Source organism: Orcinus orca, chromosome 8 (genome assembly GCF_937001465.1).
Source record: "Orcinus orca chromosome 8, mOrcOrc1.1, whole genome shotgun sequence".
Lineage (NCBI taxonomy): Eukaryota > Metazoa > Chordata > Mammalia > Artiodactyla > Delphinidae > Orcinus > Orcinus orca.
Genome location: NC_064566.1, coordinates 38641443 through 38666396, shown reverse-complemented (window position 1 = coordinate 38666396; position 24954 = coordinate 38641443). Strand labels below are relative to the sequence as shown.

At 39.7% G+C, this 24954-nt stretch overlaps 2 protein-coding genes across 4 annotated transcripts in view; one reads left to right on the top strand and one right to left on the bottom strand.

Moving 5' to 3' along the window:
- Positions 1-4541: 4541 nt before the first annotated feature.
- Positions 4542-24451, bottom strand: LOC117198667 (uncharacterized). Its single transcript, XM_049713823.1, has 3 exons — positions 23725-24451; positions 21172-21253; positions 4542-5177 (listed from the first exon to the last, which is right to left on the bottom strand). Exons 1-3 carry the CDS (start codon positions 24449-24451, stop codon positions 5048-5050), a joined length of 939 nt encoding a protein of 312 aa, XP_049569780.1. The 3' UTR covers positions 4542-5047.
- The window catches only part of NUCB2 (nucleobindin 2), a 45485-nt gene continuing 44552 nt past the window's right edge, over positions 24022-24954 (top strand). For all 3 annotated transcript variants that reach the window (XM_049714302.1, XM_033416181.2, XM_004285524.3), the window contains exon 1: positions 24022-24159. The gene's annotated coding sequence lies outside the window, so the exon portion shown is untranslated. The remainder of the gene's footprint in view (positions 24160-24954) is intronic.

Here is a 24954-nt window from a genome sequence, read left to right as displayed (position 1 = left end):
TGGTTTTGAGAAATAGCTATCTCTTCTCTGATTTATCAGTGTTAAGTATAATACAAATCTACATTTTGTTCTATTTGTATTTGTTTTTCCTAAACGTATGGAGGTTTACTGACCAAATAAGCTAACATTACTTCTACATAATGTTAATAAAGGAAAAAAGCAGACCCTGACATCCAGGAGCTGGCCTGGTGCTATCTTCTGCTGGGCCTTGGTGTTGCTATGAGCTGGCTTGTCACTCACAGCTAGGTCTTAATGTTCTCCTGTTGGACATGAACTATTTCACAGAACATCAACATCAGACAAGACCACTCTGTGACCATGACAGATTAATACAAAAACGAGCTCACTCCAATAATCATGTCTGAACATAGACAAAACAAGAACATTGTCCAAGCCATAAAATACCAAATATCTCTCTAGACCAGCTAGTATGTGACTCATACTGCTTTACCAATTATAGCTCTATGCTTGCATTAGTGTGCCTTCCCTATGAATAAGATGTATCAAGATAATCATAGATTGTCCCCGCTTTCACCTAGAGTAAACCCTCTCTTCCTGTACCTTCTCCAAAATCACCCAACCAAATCCCTAGTTGTATAAGTCCTTTCTAACATCCTATTACTGAGCCACCCCACAGTTCCCTATGGTGTATGTTCCCTCCTGCTACAAAACCAAACTTGTTCAACTACAGGAGTGTTCCTGGTGGTCTTTGGCTGAAGGGCATTAACAGTATTTAAGATTATGAAATGTAAATTTGTGCTCAACTAAATTGAATCACTATACTGACAACATTTTTATTTCAATAATAATTATATTTTGTAGTATGTATGTTTTGTAGTAACCTGAAGTTAATTTTCAAGTTCTTTAACTTCAAACATTGGACTGGGAATTCCCTGACAGTCCAGTGGTTAGGACTCTGTACTTCCACTGCAGGGCGGCATGGGTTCAATCCCTGGTCAGGGAACTAAGAGCCCACAAGCTGAGTGGCTTGGCCAAAAACAAAAACCAAAAAAAACCCCAACATTGGACTGATATTAGGTTAATTACTAGATAATCACTGAATACCTAGATAACTTCTAAGTAATGTAGAATATTGTATTGTTGATTATTACTAAGCATAGTTTTAAGTATACATAGTTTTGCTGCTTACTTTTTTTTTTTTTTTGCAGTACGCGGGCCTCTCACTGTTGTGGCCTCTCCCGTTGCGGAGCACAGGCTCCGATCGCGCAGGCTCAGCGGCCATGGCTCACGGGCCCAGCCGCTCCGTGGCATGGGGGATCTTCCCGGACTGAAGCACAAACCTGTGTCCCCTGCATCGGCAGGCGGACTCTCAACCACTGCACCACCAGGGAAGCCCTGCTTCTTACTTTTATGTGTTATAGAGAGGCTATAACTTGGGTCATGGTAATAAACATGTTCTCTTTGCCACTTTAAGAAGCTGAGAGAGATGTATGTGGCTGTAGAAAGGTGTAGTATATGTGTTCATGAGCTTTGCTAGTCTGCTAAAGTGCTCCTGTACAACAAGCAATTCTTATTTATCCATCCGCCAGTTTTCTCTGTACAACAGAAGTTAGTTGCTTTGGTTAAAGGTAGTCCAACATAAATGGCTGAGACTATTCCAGGAGCAATAGTCATAGAGAAATAAAACTATGTATGTCTTTTTTTTTTTTCCAAGGGAAAAAAAAAAGCTTTTGCCCTAAAGCAGAAATCCTCTGGTTTTCTCATCTCCAGATTTCTTAACACTTACATTGGAAATGGAACCAAAGAAAATTTAAAGACCTTTTTATTGATTTATTTAAAGTTAGCAATGATGACTCCATTGATGTTAACATAAATAACATCTTAGTATTATTATGAAATAGCTGTGATCTCATGGATCCAAGAGAGAACCACTGTCCTAAACTTCAGTAGAGTATCAGTTTGTTCCAGAATATTAAAGAGCATAATGATAGGCAAAACTTAAAAGGTAATTTTATTTGCCTGTGCATTTGGCTGTTATAACAAAATACCACAGACTGGGTAGCTTACAAACAGAAATTTATTGCTCACAGCTCTAGAGGCTGGAAAGTCCAAGATCAAGGTGCCAGCATGGTCACTTTCTGGTGATGGCCCTCTTTCTGGTTCATTAGCAGGCACCTTCTCCCTGTGTCCTCACATGGTGGAAGGGGCCAGGGATCTCTGTGGAGTCTCTTTTATAAGGTACTTATCCCATTCTAAGCAACTCCCAGAGTTCCCATCTCTTAATATATTATCATCTTTGGGGGTTAGGTTTTTAACATATGAATTTTTGGAGGGGGGAGTGATCATTTAGACCATAGCACCTCGATTTATACTACCTGAGTTTGAAAAGAAGCTATGACATTGGTGAGTGCTTTAGTGAAGTTCACTCTGTCTTGAACAGCTTGCTTTTATGAAATTATTCCTCCAAGAGAGCAGTCAGCCACTTTGTGGCAAGTTGAGTACATCAGGCCTCTTCTATCCACTTGAGCACCTCCTGGAATTCTTTTGATCCATTATAACTATGAATGATTACATGTAGCAAACCTGGACTGAGAAGGGTATGATTATCAATAGGTTCAGACCCCTCAGACATAAAAGTTTGAGTTGCACTATCAGGTAAGCCACGCAGATCTGCTGGGGTAGTAGCTGAGGGTGAGGGGAATTTAGAATACATAGTGGAAACCATAAGCAAGACGAAAAGACAACCCTCAGAATGGGAGAAAATATTTGCAAACGAAACAACAGACAAAGGATTAATCTCCAAAATATATAAACAGCTCATGGAGCTCAATATCAAAAAAACAAACAATTCAATTAAAAAATAGGCAGAAGACCTAAATAGACATTTCTCCAAAGAAGACATACAGATGGCCAAGAGGCATATGAAAAGATGCTCAGCATCACTAATTATTAGAGAAATGCAAATCAAAACTACAGTGAGGTATCACCTCACACTGGTCAGAATGGCCCTCATCAAAAAATCTAGAAACAATAAATGCTGGAAAGGGTGTGGTGAAAAGGGAACCCTCCTGCACTGGTGGTGGGAATGTAAACTGATACAGCCACTATGGAGAACAGTATGGAGGTTCCTTAAAAAACTCAAAGTAGAACTACCATATGACCCAGCAATCCCACTACTGGGCATATACCCTGAGAAAACCACAATTCAAAAAGAGACATGTACCACAATGTCATTGCAGCTCTATTTACAATAGCCAGGACATGGAACCAACCTAAATGTCCATCGACAGATGAATGGATAAAGATGTGGCATATATACAATGGAATATTACTCAGCCATAAAAAGAAACAAAATTGAGTTATCTGTAGTGAGGTGGATGGACCTAGAGATGGTCATACAGAGTGAAGTAAGTCCGAAAGAGAAAAACAAATACTGTATGCTAACACATATATATGGAATCTAAGAAGAAAAAATGGTACTGATGAACCTAGTGGCAGGGCAGGAATAAAGACGTAGATGAAGAGAATGGACTTGAGGACATGGTTAGGAGAGGGGGAAGCTGGGGCAAAGTGAGACTAGCATCGACATATATACACTACTGAATGTAAAATAGCTAGTGGGAAGCAGCGGTATAGCACAGGGAGATAAGTTCGGTGCTTTGCAATGACCTACAGAGGGGGGATAGAGAGGATGCGAGGGAGGCTCAAGAGGGAGGGGATATGGGGACATATGTATGCATATGGCTGATTCACTTTGGTGTACAACAGAAACTAATATAGTATTGTGAAGCAATTATACTACAATAAAGATTTTTTTTTAAAAAAAGAATGCATATGGGCTTCCCTGGTGGCGCAGTGGTTGAGAGTCCGCCTGCCGATGCAGGGGACACGGGTTCGTGCCCCGGTCCGGAATATCCCACATGCCATGGAGCGGCTGGGCCCGTGAGCCATGGCCGCTGGGCCTGCGCGTCCAGAGCCTGTGCTTCGCAATGGGAGAGGCCACAACAGTGAGAGGCCCGCTTACCGCAAAAAAAAAAAAAAAAAAAAAAGAATGCATAGTGGAGGAAGGAGAGGATGAGTACTAAATGAAGCCTTCAGATCGAATGCAGCAATAGATGCTGTAGTTCTTCCAACACACCTCCTCAGGAAGCAAGTTTCCCCTCAGAAAGAGAGGCCCATGGGCAGCATGGAGGAGGTGCTCCCTGTACAGTACAGAGAAGTAGGTCTGCATGGCACAATAGGTGGACTATGGCAGCTATGAGCTCTCAGGTCTCTGACTCCAGGGACCATAACTGACTGTAGGCCTCTGCTGTTGTGCTTGGAAATTCATCCTTATGTTCGTGCCAAGGCCATGCTTCCCTAGCCAGTGACTGAGCACAGCAAGGATACTAAGGTAGGCCCCTTCCTGGGAGACTTGTTGCTCTTCTTAAGGAGACTTCAGCTGGAAGGCTACCTGATGGCCTGGAAAAGTTTTCTTAGAACTGCATGGCTGTCTAAGCATTCCCCCCTTCCTCACTTCCTCCCTTTATCCCTCCCTCCCTCTCTCCCTCCTGTCCCTCCTTCCTCCTTCCCTCCCTCCCTCTCTCCTTTCCTTCTTTCCTTCTTTCCTCCCTTCTTCCCTTCTTTCCTCCCTTCCTTCCTTCCTTCTCTCCTTCACTCAGGGTCAGAGCTGTACTGCAGTCTGACAGATCTCCCAGCCTTCTCTGGCTCCCTACCCATTTTCTCTCTCAAAGACATTTCCCTTAATAAATTCCTTGCACATTTAATCCCGTCTTGATGTCTGCTTTTCAGAGGACCCAGGAAATGAACTAACTACCAATCAGCCATCCATTCATCTATTTGTATAGAACCCTGAGTTTATTCTGATTCCCTCAATTTCACTCTATTACCATAGGGTTCATTCTAGCCTTCTTCCTTTCCATATTTGAACTCATTTCTGACAGTGAGAAATCTAGAAATTATTCACATATGTTTACTAAGTTTCTCTGTCTTAGAATGCACAAAAGGTAGTTTCAGAATTACTAACTTGGGCTTCCCTGGTGGCGCAGTGGTTGAGAGTCCGCCTGCCGATGCAGGAGACACGGGTTCATGCCCCGGTCTGGGAAGATCCCACATGCCGCGAAGCGGCTGGGCCCGTGAGCCATGGTCGCTGAGCCTGCGCGTCCGGAGCCTGTGCTCCGCAATGGGAGAGGCCACAACAGTGAGAGGCCCGCATACTGCAAAAAACAAAAACAAAAACAAAAACAGAATTACTAACTTGCTCCATGGCAAAAAGCAAACTAACAAACTAGAGTTTAAAACTTGCTTACAGATATTTTGGATTTAACACCAAATGCAAAGGCAATAAGCACAAAAGTAAACAAGTGGGACTACATCAAACTAAAAAGCTTCTGCACAGAAAACAAAACCATCAACAAAATGAAAAGGCAACCTATGGAGTAGGAGAAAATATTTGCAAATCATATGTCTGATAAGGGGTTAATATTGAAAAAATATAAGGAACTCATCAAACTCAATAGCAAAAAACCAAATAACCCAATTAAAAAATGGGCAAAGGGGCAAACTATTATATATAGAATGGATAAAAAACAAGGTCCTACTGTACAGCATACGGAACTGTATTCAATATCCTGTGATAAACCATAATGGAAAAGAATACAGAAAAGAATGTATATATATGTATAACTGTCACTTTGCTGTACAGCAGAAATTAACACAACATTGTAAATCAACCATACTTCAATAAAATAATGGGCAAAGGTTCTGAATAGATATTTCTCCAAAGAAAACATACAAATGACCAACAGGTACGTGAAAAGGTGCTCAACGTTATTAATCATCAGAGAAATGCAAATCAAAACCACAATGAGATATCAACTCACACCTGTTATTTAGTTCATGATTTCAGTTATGGGCTAATTCCATTGCCAAGGAAAGTGCCAGACTGATCCATAGCCTAAACTGGAACCCATACCCAAGATTAGACCTGCTGACCAATCTTATTTCAGTATATGTGCTGCCAAAGCAAGCACTGACCAATCCTAGCATATCAGTTCAGAAACCAGTTTACAATCCAGCCAGAATCCCAGCTAGTACCATCTCAGTATAATGTTGTACCCAGAGTTGTGTCGACACAGATAGACAAACATGTCCTCAGCTAAGAGATCAGTCCAACTCAGAACACAGTTATGTGCCAGTCCACTTTGACGTAGAAACCAAACAACTCCTGACTAACCCAGATTAGGGCCAAGGCCTGGTTTCTGATGGCCCAGAACCCAAAATATGCTAGCTCATTCCCAGACCCATTCATTCATTAATTTATTCAACAAGGCTTTAGTGCAGGCCTACTAGGCTTCAGGCACTGTGGTAAGTGTTCACGCTTATCTGGGCATGGGAGGATTCCAGAGAGGCTTGCATCAATCACCCTAGTGGTGTAAATGCAGGGTCCAGCTCCTCTTCCTGTTGTGGTCAACACTTCCAGACTAGTGTCATCAGATAAATTTTCACAGATTTTTCTCATGACATCATATTCTGCTTAATCCCCTTATGGCAATTTTTAAGAAACGATTATTTATTTATTTGGTTGCACCAGGTCTTAGTCGTGGCAGACAGTCTTCTTAGTTGCGGCAGGCAGGCTTCTTAGTTGCGGCTTGCTGGCTCCTTAGTTGTGGCATGAGAACTCTTAGTTGCAGCATGCATGTGGGATCTAGTTCCCTGACCAGGGATCGAACCCGGGCCTCCTGCATTGGGCGCACGGAGTCCTAGCCACTGCGCCACCAGGGAAGTCCCCCCCATAACCTTTTGACCTAGTAGATTTCTATACTTGCTTATGACCATTCATTCAACACATTTATTAAATGTCTTTAGATTGCTAGGCCCTGGAGAAACGAAAATACTGCCTTTAAGTAAGTCACCGTCTTTAATTCTACCCAAGGAGATTAATAAATTAAAAAAAACTACTGCAGTTCTAAAATAAAGGTATAAGTTCTTTAATAAAGGTATCTTCAAAATTCTATGAGAGCCTAATAAACGAGTTCTTTCTTTTCTTTCTTTTTTTTTTTTTGGCCACGCCATGCGGCATGTGGGATCTTAATTCCCCGACCAGGGATTGAACCCGTGATCCCCCTTCATTGGAAGCACGGAGTCTTAACTGCTGCACCACCCTGGAAGTCCCAGAGTTTTTTTTTTTAATGCTAGGAAGGTATAGTTAGAGAAAGTGATTTCTCTACTGTTCTTTGAAAAATGACTAGTTTAGTGAGAGAGAAAAACATTACAAGAAAAGAAGCAGTCTGTGCCAAGGCATGCAGGCAGTGAGGAGAATAGGATGCCCCAAGGACAAACAGTTGGTGATACTATGGAATGTCTTATTCTTTGGAGACATAATGGTTTATACCACTTAGGGATAATGAGATTTGTTCTAAACTTGACCCATGGATGTTTGACACAAAGGACACTCGACAATATACAAATATATAATAAAAATTATGTCAACATTAGTGAATTTGGGAGGAAAGTATCTTATGAATTAAATTCCATCGATCCAGTTTAATTCCTTGATTAATACATAGACTGCATAATGGAGGCAAAATCCTCTGAGGTCAGAGTGGCAGGATCAGAAAGAATATTATTGGGATTAAAATGGCAGGATATAAACATCCTGCTGCTTCTACTCTTGTCACAATGAATTTTCCAAGGTCTCTATACCTTATGTCATAGATTACCTTCCCCTCCTACAACATTGACTCACCTCTTTGTTATATGGAATTCCCCAAACTAGTGTCACAAACTTAAAAGCCTACAAGTGCTAGGTGGATAATATGAGTAAAGCTGGCTAAGTGGGATTGTAAACTAATAAGTATCTGCCTTGTCCAAAGAGGGAAGCTCTTACTTTGCTCCAGCCAGTTGTTGCCATGTAGGAATACAGGCTAAGGACTGTCAGAACTCCAATATTTTCAAGAGAGAAGCCAGAAATCCTGATTTTTATTATGGGAACTTGTGACTTGGTAACTAGTTGGAAAAAACCCCAACCCTATAAGCAGGTCAAACAACATGTCTATGGGTCTGATTCTACCCCTGGGCACCAGTTGGTTAACTTTTTTAGTTTTCTATGATATCATACTTAAAGGAATGAAGGATTGTTCCATCTCCTGACATTACTGGATTCCCAAATAAGGACTCAACCTCTTTCTCTTGTGAAGAACTATTTTGTACCACCCTCTAGTAATTGCAGTTTGCCCATTCCTTTAAGCATCAAGTTTTATGCTTAAAACCTCTCTTGTGATAACGTGAACTATACCAACAATCTTCCCCTCCATTCTTGAATTTCCCTGGCCACACCCTACCCTTTATGACCTCATGAATTGCCCTACCACCTTGGAATGACAACCCATGCCTCCATACCATTGCAATCATTTGCCTATTTCTTTGTATCATGCCCCATGATATCATGTATTAACCTCATTCAGGACTGCAACATAGGATGGGAAGTGGGAAGATAAAATCTGTATGGCATCACAAAAGCATGAGGTTGCTTGGGAAACTTCATGATGTCATAAGAAAATTTCTACATTAAAAGGATCATAGGGACTTCCCTGGTGGCGCAGTGGTTAAGAGTCCGCCTGCCAATGCAGGGGACATGGGTTCGAGCCCTGGTTTGGGAGGGTCCCACATGCTGCGGAGCAACTAAGCCTGTGTGCCACACTACTGAGCCTCTGCTCTAGAGCCCGTGAGCCACAACTACTGAGCCCGGGTGCCACAACTACTGAAGCCCACGCGCCTAGAGCCCGTGCTCCGCAACAAGAGAAGCCATGACAATGAGAAGCCCACACACCGCAACAAAGAGTAGCCCCTGCTCACCACAACTAGAGAAAGCCCGCATGCAGCAACAAAGACCCAACAGAGCCAAAAATAAATAAATAATAAAATAAAATAAAATGGGCAAAGGCCTTGAATAAACATCTCTCTAAAGAAAAAAAGGATCATAAAAGTTAGAGAAGGATGTGTAAATACTGTGATTTAGATCTCGTTAGAGTGAGTAAAAAGTATAAATTCAGTTTTCCAAGTATTTCAGGCAAACATCTATCATAGTGAAGTTTTATAGGAGATCTCTAAAGAGATTCTGCTTTCTGGATATACTGTTTATTCTTTAGGGGGAGTGAGAGGTTATCTTTTTTTTAACTTCATAAAGTGAAAATCTAGTGATTGGGAATAAGATTTATATAACTACAGTCATTGCACATTATAAGGTTTTTTGCTGAACAGAAACAAAAATTATGAATGTAGCACACAATATTTATTTGATACCATTCCTTACGGCAGCATGACTGAATTTTTTTCTCACTAAATTCTTATAATCTATGGAACACATACTTCATACTACTTTGTTTCTAGTTTCTTCTTTTTTTTTTTTTTTTAGAATTCCTAAGTGGGAGTAAAATTATCATTCTTAGGATGCTATAAAACTTTTTGGGTAGAGATAGTCTAATTTTTAAAGTATGGGACTCTTTAAATTATTGTCATTGTAACATGGATCTAGATATTGTTTTTACTGTCTATTGATTTACTCTTATTAATATTTGTCTCCTATGCAATGATCACTAATATCAGCAGGCAGAGGACACAATTTCCATTCTCCTTATAAAGGAAAAAAAAGATAAAAGCAAGAATCAAATCCCTTTGTCAAAATACTGAGAAAAAACATCCCCAACAACATGAATACCTAAGATAATTAGGTGATTGTCCTTTCATTCACTCATTCATTCAACAAATATGTATTGATTGCCTACTATATGTATCAGACACTGTGCTAGGCTCTGGGTAAATGGTGAAAAACAAATCAAATATGGTCTATACTCTCATGGATCTTCTGGTCTAGTGAAAGAGACAGACAAAAAACAATTAAGGAAAGAAGTGCATATATATGTATACCTATATATGTAAATGAATTTCACATATATGTAAATGTATATATACATATTATTATGGAGACTAATGGGAAGGAGGAGAGGAAAATTACTTTAGGTTGAGTAGTCAGAGTGGGTTTTTCTGAGGCAATGGCAAGCTGAGTACAAGTGAAGAAGGATCCGGCCATGTAAAATGTAGGGGAAATAGTGGTCTACCGAAGGGGGTATACTTGAGCAAAGGCCTTAGCTGGGAATGGTTTCTAAGAACAACAACAATAAAAAATCAACATGGCTAGAGCAGAAGCAAAAAGAACTACAAGTCTGCAACCTGTGGAACAAAAACCGCATCCACAGAAAGACAGAAAAAATGAAAAGGCAGAGGACTATGTACCAGATGAAGGAACAAGATAAAACCCCAGAAAAACAACTAAATGAAGTGGAGATAGGCAACCACCCAGAAAAAGAATTCAGAATAATGATAGTGAAGATGATCCAGGTCCTTGGAAAAAGAATGGAGGCAAAGATTGAGAAGATGCAAGGAATGTTTAACAAAGACCTAGAAGAATTAAAGAACAAACACCTAGAAGAATTAAAGAACAAACAGACATGAACAATACAATAACTGAAATGAAAAATACACTGGAAGGAATCAATATCAGAATAACTGCGGCAGAAGAAAGGATAAGTTACCTGGAAGACAGAATGATGGAATTCACTGCCATGGAACAGAATAAAGAAAAAAGAATGAAAAGAAATGAAAACAGTCTGAGACCTCTGGGACAACATTAAACGCAACAATATTCACATTATAGGGGTCCTAGAAGGAGAAGAGAGAGAGAAAGGACTGAGAAAATATTTGAAGAGATGACAGTCAAAAACTTCCCTAACATGGGAAAGGAAATAGCCACCCAAGTTAAGGAAGCACAGAGTCCCAGGCAAGATAAACCCAAGGAGAAACACGCTGAGACACATAGTAATCAAACTGACAAAAATTAAGGACAAAGAAAACTATTGAAAGCAACAAGGGAAAAATGACAAATAACATACAAGGGAACTTCCATAAGGTTAACGGCTGATTTCTCAGCAGAAACTCTACAAGCCAGAAGGGAGTGGCATGATATACTTAAAGTGATGAAAGGGAAGAAACTACAACCAAGATTACTCTACCTGGCAAGGAACTCATTCAGATTCGATGGAGAAATCAAAAGCTTTACAGACAAGCAAAAGCTAAGAGAATTCAGGACCACCAAACCACCTCTACAACAAATGCTAAGGGAACTTCTCTAAGTGGGAAACACAAGAGAAGAAAAGGACCTACAAAAAAAAAAAAAAACAATTAAGAAAATGGTAATAGGAACATACATATTGATAATCACCTTAAATGTGAATGGATTAAATGCTCCAACCAAAAGACACAGGCTCACTGAATGGATACAAAAACAAGACCCATATATGTGCTGTCTACAAGAGACCCACTTCAGAACTAGGGACACATACAGACTGAAAGTGAGGGGATGGAAAATGATATTCCATGCAAATGGAAATCAAAAGAAACCTGGAGTAGCAATACACATATCAGATAAAATAGACGTTAAAATAAAGACTATTACAAGAGAAAAAGAAGGACACTACATAATGATCAAAGGATCAATCCAAGAAGAAGATATAACAATTATAAATATATATGCACCCAACATAGGAGCACCTCAATACATAAGGCAACTGCTAACAGCCCTAAAAGAGGAAATCGACAGTAACACAATAATAGTGGGGGACTTTAACACCTCACCTACACCAATGGACATATCATCCAGACTGAAAATTAATAAGGAAAAACAAGCTTTAAATGACACAATAGATAGATTTAATTGATATTTATAGGACATTCCATCCAAAACCAGCAGATTACATTTTCTTCTCAAGTGCACATGGAACATTCTCCAGGATAGATCATATATCGGGTCACAAATCAAGCCTCAGAAAATTTAAGAAAATTGAAATCATATCAAGCATCTTTTCTGACCACAGTGCTATGAGATTAGAAATAAACTACAGGGCAAACAACGTAAAAAACACAAACACATGAGGCTAAAAAATACACTACTTAATAACCAAGAGATCACTGAAGAAATCAAAGAGGAAATCAAACAACACCTAGAGACAAATGACAACAAAAACACGATGATCCAAAACCTATGGGATGCAGCAAAAGCAGTTCTAAGAGGGAAGTTTATACCAATGCAAGCCTACTTCAAGAAATAAGAAAAATCTCAAATAAACAATCTAACCTTACACCTAAAGGAACTAGAGAAAGAAGAACAAACAAAACCCAAAGTTAGTAGAAGGAAAGAAATCATAAAGATCAGAGCAGAAATAAATGAAATAGAAACAAAGAAAACAATAGCAAAGATCAATAAAACTAAAAGCTGGTTCTTTGAGAAGATAAACAAACTGATAACCCTTTAGCCAGACTCATCAAGAAAAAGAGGGAGAGGACTCAAATCAATAAGATTAGAAATGAAAAAGAAGTTACAATGGACACTGCAGAAATACAAAGCATCATAAGAGACTACTACAAGCAAATCTATGCCAATAAAATGGACAACCAGGAAGAAACGGACAAATTCTTAGAAAGGTATAACCTTGCAAGACTGAACCAGGAAGAAACAGAAAATATGAACAGACCAATCACAAGTAATGAAATTGAAAGTGTGATTAAAAATCTTCCAAAAAACAAAAGTCCAAGACCACCATCACCCTGATACCCAAACCAGACAAAGATACTACAAAAAAAGAAAATTACAGATCAATATCACTGATTACTATAGATGCAAAAATCCTCAGCAAAATACTAGCAAACAGAATCCAACAACACATTAAAAGGATCATACACCATGATCAAGTGGGATTTATCCCAGGGATGCAAGTATTCTTCACTATATGCAAGTCAATCAATGTGATACACCATATTAGCATATTGAAGTATAAAAACCATATGATCATCTCAATAGATGCAGAAAAAGCTTTTGACAAAATTCAACACCCATTTATGATAAAAACTCTCCAGAAAGTGGGCATTAAAGGAACCTAACTCAACATAATAAAGGTCATATATGACAAACCCACAGCAAACATCATTCTCAATGGTGAAAATCTGAGAGCATTTCCTCTAAGATTAGGAACAAGACAAGGATGTCCACTCTCACCACTATTATGAAACATAGTTTTGGAAGTCCTAGTCACGGCAATCAGAGAAGAAAAAGAAATAAAAGGAATACAAATTGGAAAAGAAGACATAAAACTGTCACTGTTTGCAGATGGCATGATACTATACACAGAAAATCCTAAAGATGCCACCAGAAAACTACTAGAGCTAATCAATGAATTTGGTAAAGTTGCAGGATACAAAATTAATGCACAGAAGTCTCTTGCATTCCTATACACTAAGAACGAAAGATCAGAAAGAGAAATTAAGGAAACAATCCCATTCACCATTGCAACAAAAAGAATAAAATACCTAGGAATAAACCTACCTAAGGAGGTAAAAGACGTGTACTCAGAAAACCATAAGACACTGATGAAATAAATCAAAGATGACACAAACAGATGGAGAGATATACCATGTTCTTGGATTGGAAGAATCAATACTGTGAAAATGACTATACTACCCAAAGGAATCTACAGATTCAATGCAATCCATATCAAATTACCAATGGCAATTTTTACAGAACTAGGACAAAAGATCTTAAAATTTGTATGGAGACACAAAAGACCCCTAATAGCCAAAGCAATCTTGAGGGGAAAAAACGGAGCTGGAGGAATCAGGCTCCCTGACTTCAAACTATACTACAAAGTTACAGTAATCAAGACAATATGGTACTGACACAAAAACAGAAATATAGATGAATGGAACAGGATAGAAAGCCCAGAGATAAATCCACATACCTATGGTCAACTAATCTATGACAAAGGAGGCAAGGATATACAATGGAGAAAAGACAGTCTCTTAATAAGTAGTACTGGGAAAACTGGATAGCTACATGTAAAAGAATGAAATTAGAACATTCCCTAACACCATACACAAAAATAAACTCAAAATGGATTAAAGACCTAAATGTAAGACAGGACACTATAAAACTCTTAAAGGAAAGCATAGGAAGAACACTCTTTGACATAAATCACAGCAAGATCTTTTTTGACCCACCTGCTAGTAATGGAAATAAAAACAAAAATAAACAAATGGGACCTAATGAAACTTAAAAGCTTTTTCACAGCAAAGGAAACTATAAACAAGATGAAAAGACAACCCTCAGAATGGGAGAAAATATTTGCAAACGAATCAACGGACAAAGGATTAATCTCAAAAATATATAAACAGCTCATTTAGCTCAATATTAAAAAAACAAACAACCCAATTCAAAAATGGGCAGAAGACCTAAATAGACGTTTCTCCAAAGAAGACATACAGATGGGCAAGAAGCACATGAAAAGCTGCTCAACATCACTAATTATTAGAGAAATGCAAATCAAAACTACAATGAGGTATCACCTCACACCAGTTAGAATGGGCATTATCAGAAAATCTACAAACAACAAATGCTGGGGAGGGTGTGGAGAAAAGGGAACCCTCCTGTACTGTTGGTGGGAATGTAAACTGATACAGCCACTATGGAGAACAGTATGGAGGTTCCTTAAAAAACTAAAAATAGAATTATAGTATGACCCAGCAATCCCACTACTGGGCATACACCCAGAGAAAACCGTAACTCAAAAAGACACATGCACCCGAATGTTCATTGCCTCACTATTTACAATAGCCAGATCGTGAAAGCAACTTAAATGCCCACTGACAGACAAATGGATAAAGAAGATGTGGTACATACATACAATGGAATATTACTCAGCCATAAAAAGGAATGAAATCAGGTCATTTGTAGAGTCGTGGATGGACCTAGAGACTGTCACACAGAGTGAAGTACGTCAGAAAGAAAAACAATTATCATATATTAACACATATATGTGGAATCTAGAAAAATGGTGCAGATGATCAGTTTGCAAGGCAGAAATAATAGACACAGATGTAGAGAACAAACATATGGACACCGAGGGAAAGTGGGGTGGGGGTGTGGTGGTGGGATGAATTGGGAGATTGGGATTGACATATATATACTAATATGTATAAAATAGATAAGTAATAGGAGCCTGCTGTATAAAAAATAAATAAAATTCAAAAATCAAACAAAAAAATCAACATGGCTAGAGTATAGTGATTGAGAAGGATGGTAGTGAGAAATAAGGTTGAATGGAGAGCTAGGAGACCTCATGAAGAAGCTTCATAGATACAGCAAGGAGTTTGGAATAGAAGCCATTGTTTTCAAGTAGAGCAGTGCTATGTTTTAAACATCAAGTGCTCCAACTGCTGTGTGGAGAATGGAATATAGGTGATCAGAGTGGGTGTAGGACACTACTTTAGAGGCTATCTGCAGTATTCCAGTGAGAAATGATGACTTGCACTGGGTTTGTAGCAGCAGAGAGAGAAGTAGATTATGTATTTCGGAGTAGAGTCAACAGAACTTGCTGATGAATTAGATATGTAATATGAAGGAACATTAAGAATCAGGAAGGACTCATAGGGTTTGGCTTGAACAACAGGTGCATTCCATTTACTGAAATGAAAAAGATAGAGTGCTCACAGGTTCTCTGGGAAGCAGATGCTGACACACAGTTAGGTGTGCAAAAAGTTTCTCAGGGAATAACACTTGTAAAAGGAAAAGAGGCAGAAGCATAGTTGTATGGAGAGAGGTTGCAAGCATGATGCAAACCTGACAAAGTCTCTGCCAGCCCAGTGGGGAGTACCAGAGCACAGACTGCTAGTTAGTAGAGTTCTGTGTTGGACTAGGTCCTTGTACTACCACCTTGCTCATTCATTGGCTGGGAGCCTCCCCAAGAACAGTATGCCATCAGTTATACCCCAAGAAGAGTGTAACTGGCTCTAAAGGTGAGGTGGACCCTGAAACAGGTAAGAGCTGGAATCTGTCAGTGAACCACATTCCTCACAGCTGGGCAGGCAGTCCTTCCTTGAAGGGGGATGTAAGTAAGCACATCTCCATGTCCACCACAGGGAACAACAGGTAGGAAAAGATCAAGAATTCAGTTTTCGATAGGAGCGGGGCTAAGACAGTTAATTAGATCATTCATTCATCAAATATTTATTGAGCTTCTATAATGGACCATTCAAATGGAAATGTCAGGTGCATAGTTGGTAGCGAGTTCACAAGAGATGTTTGGGCCTGAGATATTTGAGAATTAGCATATATATGATATTTAAGGTCACAGATTGGCTGGCATCACCTACTAAGAGACAAAATGGTTTTTAACCCTGAGAAATATCACTTCTCTAGGGACTGTTTGGAGGCAATTTGGGTCGTCACACTGACTAAGGGGACAAGGGGGACACTACTGGCATTTAGTGGGTAGGGTCTAGGAGTGTAAAACATCCTGAAATACATGGGAAATTCTACTCAGTGAAGAAGTGTCCAACATAAAATGCCAATAGAGCCTGGGTGGAAAAATTGGCTGTAGACAGAGAAGTGGTCCCAGAACCAAGCCTTGGGACATTCCAACTCTTAGAAGTTGAGTAATGGAGAAGAAGCTGGCAAAGGAGACCAAAAAAGGAGTACCTAGAAAGGTAGAAGGAAAACTAGAAGTGAATGGTGTCAGATGCCAAGAGTGCAGAGTGTTTCAAGGAGAGAGGCAGGTCAGCAGCAAAGAACGTTGCTGAGCAGTTGAATATGATGAGGACAGAAAAGTGTCCACTCAAAGGAGAGCTTAATACTGTAAAAGCCATCTCAGAGGAGTGGTGGAGATGGAAGCCAGATGGGCACAAGCTGAGAGTAAAGGGAGGGGAGCAAGCAGAGAAAGGAAATTTTTAAAGGAATTTGAATAAACAATAAGCAGAGAAACAAGATGGAGGATGATTTGGGGTCAAGGGAAGGATTTTATTTCAAATATTTTATTAAAGTTTTAAACATGCAGGAAGTTGAAAGAATATTACAGTAAATCTCACTAAGTTCTATCATTAACATTTTACTATGCTTGCTTTATCATATATATATATTTTTTATGTGGACTATTTTTAAAGTCTTTATTGAATTTGTTGCGATATTGCTTCTGTTTTATGTTTTGGTGTTTTGGCCGTGAGGCATATGGGATCTTAGCTCCCTGACCAGGGATCGAACCCACACCGCCTGCGTTGGAAGGCAAGGACTGCCAGGGACGTCCCTATCATATCTTTTTATATATCCATAAGGAAGGAATTTCTAAAGATGAAAAACACTCCTAGAGCATGTTTGTATGCCTACAGTGTGATTCAACAGGTATGGAAGATTAATGAAAAAAGAAAGAAAGGGAATAACCAAGTGAGAAATGAAGCCCTTGAGAACTGAGGGAGGGGAACAGGATTCAGAGTACAGGTAAAGGGATTGCCTTTTGTTGTTACAGAGGGGAAAAAAAGCAAATGGTTACAGAATCATGGTGGTTTGTGGATTTAACTCAAAATGGATTAAAGACATGAATATAAGACCTGAAACCATAAAACTCCTAGAAGAACTTCAACATAGGTGGTAAGTTCCTGAACATCAATCTTGTTGATGATTTTTTGGATTTGACACCAAAAGCAAAGGTAATAAAAGCAAAAATAAACAAGAGGGACTGCATCAAATTAAAAAGCTTTTGCACTGCAAAGTAAAACATCAACAAAATGAAAAGGCAGCCTATGGAATGGGGGAAAATATTTGCCAATCCTATATCTGATAAGGAGTTAATATCCAAAAATAAAAAGAACTCATACAACTCAATAACAAAAAACCAAATAATCCAATTTAAAAATGGGCAAAGGACTGGAATAAACATTTTTCCAAAGAAGATAGTCAAATGGCCAACAGGTACATGAAAAGGTGCTCAACATCACTAATCTTCAGGGAAATGCAAATCAAAACCATAATGAGATATCACCTCACACCTGTGAGTATGGCTGTTACCAAAAAGACAAGAAATAAGTGTTGGTTCAGTATCCTATGATAAACCATAATGGAAAAGGATATATATATATACATAAAAGAATGTATATGTATGGGTAACTGAATCACTTTGCTGTACAGCAGAAATCAATGCAACATTGTAAATCAACTGTACTTCAATAAAAAATAAAAAAGAAATGTGTTGATATGGATGTGGAAAAAAGGGAACCCTAGTACACCGTTGGTGGGAATGTAAGTTCATACAGCCACTAAGGAAAACGGTATGGAGTTTCCTCAAAAAATTAAAAATAGAATTACCATATGATCCAGCAATTCCACTGCTGGATATTTATCCAAAGGAAATGAAAATCCTAACTTGAAAAGATACCTGCATCCCTGTGTTCACTGCAGCATTATTTACAATAACCATGACACAGAAGCAACCTAAGTGTCCATCAGTGAATGAATTGATAATGAAAATGTGATATATATCTATATCACATTTTCATAATATATATATAATTTTATATATATATATATATATATATATGCATATGCAAGATGGAATCTCCACCACTCCTCTGAGATGGCTTTTACAGTATTAAGCTCTCCTTTGAGTGGACACTTTTCTGTCCTCATCTTATTCAACTGCTCAGCAGCATTCTTTGCTGCTGACCTGTCTCTCTCCTTGAAAGACTTTGCACTCTTGGCATATATATATATATATATATATATATATATGAATATTATTTAGCCATTAGAAAAAGAAGAAAGTCCTGCCATTTGTGACAACACGGATGAATGCTGATGGCATTATGCTAAGTGAAATAAGTCAGAGAAAGACAAATACCATGTGATCTCACTATATATGGAATCTAAAAAACAAAAATAAAAACATGAACTCATAGATACAGAGAACAGATTGGTGGTTGCCAGAGGCAGTGGGTGGACAGTGGGTGAAATGGGTGAAGGTGGTCAAAAGGTACAAACTTCCAATTATAAAATAAATGATCCTAGGGATGTAAAGTACAGCATGGTGACTATATGGTTTATTATATTTTAATTTAATTAAAACAATTTTTAAATTGTGGTATAGTTGATTTACAATGTTGTGTTAGTTTCACGTGTACAGCAAAGTGAATCTGTTATACATATACATGTATCCAGTTTTTTTTAGATTTCTTCCCATGTAGGCCATTACAGAGCATTGAGTAGAGTTCCCTGTGCTATACAGTAGGTTCTTATTAGTTATCTATTTTATATATAGTAGTGTGTTTATGTCAATCCCAATCTTCCAATTTATCCCTTTCCCCCCTTATACCCTGGTAACCGTAAGTTTATTTTCTACATCTGTAACTCTATTTCTGTTTTGTAGATAAGTTCATTTGTACCCTTTTTTTAGATTCCACATATAAGTGATACCATATGATGTTTGTCTTTCTCCATCTAACTTACTTCACTTAGTATGACAATCTCTAGGTCCATCCATGTTGCTGCAAGTGGCATTATTTCATTCTTTTTTATGGCTGAGTAACATTCCATTGTATATATGTACCACATCTTCTTTATCCATTCCTCTGTTGACGGACATTTAGGTTGCTTCCATGTCCTGGCTATTGTAAATAGTGCTGCAATGAACACTGGGGTGCATGTATCTTTTCGAATTATGGTTTTCTCTGGATATATGCCAAGGAGTGGGATTGCTGGATCATATGGTAGCTCTACTTTTAGTTTTTTAAGGAACCTCCATACTATTCTCCATAGTGGTTATACTGGTTTACATTCCCACCAGCAGTGTAGGAGGGTTCCCTTTTCTCCACACCCTCTCCAGCATTTATCATTTGTAGATTTTTTTGATGGTGGCCATTCTGACCAGTGTGAGTGATACCTCATTGTAGTTCTGATTTGCATTTCTCTAATAACTTGTGATGTTGAAGCACCTTTTCACGTGCTTTTTAACCATTTGTATGTTTTCTTTGGAGAAACGTCTATTGAGATCTTCTGCCCATTTTTTTGATTGTGTTGTTTGTTTTTTTGATATTGAGCTGCATGTGATGTTTGTATATTTTGGAGATTCATCCCTTGTAGGTTGCTTTGCTTGCAAATACTTTCTCCTATTCTAATCGTTGTCTTATGGTTTCCTTTGCTGTGCAAAAGCTTTTAAGTTTAATTAGGTTTTTATTTTAATTTTTATTGGAGTATAGTTGATTTACAATGTTGTGTTAGTTTTACATGTACAGCAAAGTGAATCAGTTATACATATACATATATCCATCTTTTTTAGATTCTTTTCCCATATAGGTCCTTACAGAGTATTGAGTAGAGTTCCCTGTGCTATATAGCTGGTCCTTTATGTAGTGTGAAATACTGTATTTCACATTTGAAAGTTGCTAAAGAGAGTAAATCTTAAGTCTCAGCACAAGAAAAAACAATTGTATCTATGTGTGGTGATAGACATTAACTAGACATGTTGTGGTGATCATTTTGCAATATGTACATATTGAATATGTAATACTGAAACATTATGTTGTATACTTGAAACTAATATAAATGATATATGTCAATTATATCTCAATAAAATAAAGAAAAAAAAGGCTGATGTGATGAAGTTTGATCTAGGGACTAGCAATACTGCTAGTATTGCTAGTATTGCTAGTATTGCAACACTAGGGTATCACTCTAGTGTTTGTTAGAAATGCAGGCTGATGGGATGAAGTTTGATCTAGGGACTAGCAATACTAGTATTGCTAGTACTGCTAGTATTGCAACACTAGGGTATCACCCTAGTGTTTGTTAGAAATGCAGAATCTCAGGCCTCATTGTAGATCTACTGAATCAGAATCTGCATTTTAATAAGACCCCCCAGGTAATTTGTATGCACATTAAAGTTTGAGAAGCAATGGATTAGGGGATTTGACGAAGGTGAACATTTTTGCAGTCGGGATATTGACAAATGATTCTGGGTGAATTATCAAGATCAAAGGTTAGCAATTTTTTTTGTGTAAAGAGTCCGGTAGTAAATATATTTGGCTTTGAGGGCCATAGATTCTCCATTACAACCACTCAACCTTGCCCTTGTAATTCAAAAGCAATCAGAGACAATACATAGGCAAATGAGTGTGGCTGTTGAGAATGGCTGTGTTCCAATAAAACTATTTACAAAAACAGGCAGTTGGGTGACTTGGCCCAAGGGCCTAGTTTGCTGACCACTGACCTAGATCGTAACAAAACTGTTAAGTCTTGGTGCCCATGTACAGTGTACTGTGGTTTTCCTCTTTCTGATTACTTACTGTTTCTTGTAAGTACTCCTGCCTCCCTCTCCCCCATTCTGAACACAGTGAAGAACTTGGCCAAGTGATGTCCTGTGGGATCCTAGAAGTGAGAAGGAGAAAATTGAAGTGTTAAAAAGCCAGAATCTCCCTGACACCTTTTTTTTTTTTCCTGGAAGACCAAGGTATGGGGCAGGCTTCACATCAGCTGGTTCTCTGGAGTTGTTTCCCTTTTATTTTCTCCTGGCCTCCAGTAAACTCATTTTGAGCTTTTCATCTGAGCCAAGAAAAATCAAGCAAAGATACTTTATCCTTGCTTAGACCAGGTTGAGCAATAGCCCCTTGATGGCAGTGGCAGTGTTAATCAGAGAGGAGTTCAGAGGTAACAGGCTGGGGGCTTGCAGGGGTGGAGGGGGCAGAGAAATAATATTTATTGAGCATCTCTTCTCTGACAGTTTACATACATCCTTTGAACCCTTACCGTAAGTTCACTATTATGCTCCCAGGTTACAGATGGAGAAACTGAGACTAATATTGTATCAGACATTAATATAGCACTTACTGTGTGCCAGGCACTGCTCTGCTTTACAAATATAAACACACTCAATCCTCACAAGTCTATGAGGTGGGAACTATTATTGCCTCCATGTTATAGGTGAGGAAGCTATGCTATGGAGAGAGGTTAAGTAACTTGCCAGAAGATACTCTACTAATAAAGATAGAACTGAGTTTTTAATCCAGGCAGGGCTGGGACCCAGGTCTGACTCCAAAGTCTTGTTTTTTCCCTCTCCAAGTTTGGGGTTTTACCTATTAAGTAATAACATTTCCTTATAAGTCCCTCACATGAGCTCATAGTTCCAGGGCTCACTATCAACATTCCTATTTTTCTCTACCACAAGATAGTCTTTACTAGTATAAGAGATGCTGTTGCCTGCTTTACAGGCACATGACATTCTGAAATACCTTCCTCAGTGATCTCTCCTAATCCTGAGTCTTGCTGTTTCATCTTTGTTTTCCTGTCTTTCTTGTTTTCTTCTTCTTTCACCCCAGAATATTGCTGAGAATATTGCCAGCATCTCAGCCACCAAGCTAGTGTTATCTTTTTCTTTTCATTGTGTTGTTGGACTAATCCAATTTCTCATTTTCCATTCTTCTTCTCCACTGGATTACTAGATAATAGTAATAAATAATATTTATCTAGATAAATAATCTAGATAGATTATTACAAGATCTTTCAGGGTCTCCCCTTAAAGGGTTTATCCCAATTTTTAGGGCCTAGATCAGGCACAGTGTGCTTGGCCCTTTGGTAGATAGTGGGTAATAAAAATGTGGAAGATAGCTCCTGCCTTTGATGTATTTACAGTTTAGTGTTTTCCACAGTGATGGGATGTGGTATTGTCTCCTGACCTAACAGTAACATTGCTTACTAATGGTACCTAACCAATACCCCCGTATTAGTATTTCTCATGTTTTTCAAATAGAAATTTAGTCCTCCTATACCATAACCTCTTGAAAATACTTTCTTTCTCTAGTGTTTTCACTTTTCAATCTCTCCATCAGAACCGAATATGATTATTTTCCTCACATTTGTCTCTGCTATTAAACCCTCAGTGAAGGCAGAGTCATAACATTCTAGGACTTTCATGATGATAAGGGAGATAGTTTGAGATTTTAAGAAAATGGACAAGTGTTTCCTCCTTAACCTTCAAAAAAGCTTAACCTCCAGGCACTGTTGTAAGTATACAGATGAGAGGTGTGTAAGAGTAAAGACTGCTGGTCTTGGAATCCGGAGACCTGAATTATAGCCGTAGCTCAGCCACTAAGTGAGAAGGGCTAACATTTACTGAGCACTTACTGTATGCCTGTCACTTTTCTATTAACTTATGCTGTAAGGAGGAGGGTACTATTATTCTCATTTTACAGACAAAGAAAGTGAGGCACAGAGCACTTAAGTAACGCTGCGAGACAAGGAATTGGTTTGACATAGGCAGTCTGGCTCCAAATTTGTGACTTAGCTACTATTCTCTATTACTTCCTGATAAAAAGAAGCTACCATTACTAACATATATGCAACAGGTTCTATACTGGTTTTCTGGAATCTTATCTAATCTTCACTAACAACTCTGAGGTATATACTGTTTTTCACAAGGGAGAAAACTAAGGCTCGGAGAAAGATGCCATTATTTGGCAGACTTAAGTTTTCAAACCAGCCTTGAGGCTCCAACAGCTTCTCTAACCCTCGACCACTAATATCTTTGAAGCTGAGTTTTCCTATCTTTAAAATGAGGGTTGTGGAGTAGATGTCTCAGTTCTATGAGAAGGGTGTGAAGAAAAGACAGATGTCCGCAGCTGGGTGTGAGACAAGGTGAAATAAAAGGAATCAAGCCATAGTGGCCCAGGGCCCAGCAAAACGGGGGTGGGTGCGGTTACAAATATGAGGAAGATTCCCGCCATGGAGGAGGCCCGGGGTGTTAGACCCAAGCGAGGCCTGTGGGCGAAAACGAGCCTAACAGCCTGTCTCTGACCAGTCCGGGAACTGCCGGCGCGGACCAGCGGCCGAAAGGGAGGAGATACCTGGGTTTTTGTCCGCGTCCCGGGTAAGCACCTCACCCACCCAAATCCTGCTCCACAGGACTCTCCATGAAAGCCAAAGAAGTAAGGGGCGCGGCTTCTCAGCCCGCGCCGCAGAGCGCCACGTCCCTCCTGGCTCACCCTCCCCGGGACTCCTACGCGTTAGCTCTCCACACCGCCCGCCTCCAAGCCCTCCGGCGCGGCCTGGTCTCCGCCCTTGCCAATCGGCACCTTCCACTCTTCGGGTAGGACCAATTAGCGGCTGCTGGGGCCCGGGGCGGTCGCCATGGCAGCAAGGAGGCGGGAGCGCGCGGTGGGTAGAAGTACAGAGCAGAGCTGCCGGCTGGGGGCTGGAGAGGCAGGTCCGTGCGCTGCAAGCGTTCAGCAGGCGGAGCTTCGCGTGTGGAGACGCGGCTTCGTAAGGCCGGCGGTCTCGAGGTGGGTGAGGATCTGCACCGCGGGAGGCTGGGGTGGGTCCTGAGATAAAGCTCAGGTATTCACCAACCCTGTCCCGGCAGTAGGGATGGTGGGAGCTCCACGGTTGGGCGGGCACGGTGGAGAGTGGCTTCCAGCTCGAGCTTGAGACGCGGGGTCTCTTTCTCCGTTCCACTCGCTGCCGGGCACCCATGCTTTCTTTGCGGTCGATGAAAGTGGCAGGCTCTTGGCGAGGAGCAGGCGGGGGTGAGTGCAGGTCCAAGTCCCTGTCTGGGCTCCAGCCCGGCCTTGGCATGTTGATGGGCGAGGGAGGTGCCCCCTGGTGAGACTGATTCTCACCACCGGCTGAGGCGCAGGAGCTAAGATAGGCCGGTGAATCCTGCTCTTCTGCCGGTTCTGTTCAGCCGGCAACCGCTGACATTAGGGGAGGAGAAAGTTCGTGCCGGGTGTGGTATTGTTTTCCCTAAGTGACAAATCGTTAGGTGTGAGATGATGGTACAGGGTTTGAGAAGGATGGTACTTCCTTGTTGCACCTGCTAAATAGTGACTGAGTAAAATGTGGTTATTGTTGTGGTTGGTGCTGGCAGTGGTCTTGGATGGCAATTATTTTATAATGTCAAGAAAGAAAATATGGACATAAACCATTGAACCATTACTCTCATTTCTGGGAGACAGAACCTCTTGAAAGTCTCAGTGTCCGCTAAACTCCTAAATTGGATAATGTCCATTTACACAATTGAATAAGTAAGTGCTGCCGTCTAAGCCTTTTATTAAGGCTATTAAATTCATGAGTGACTA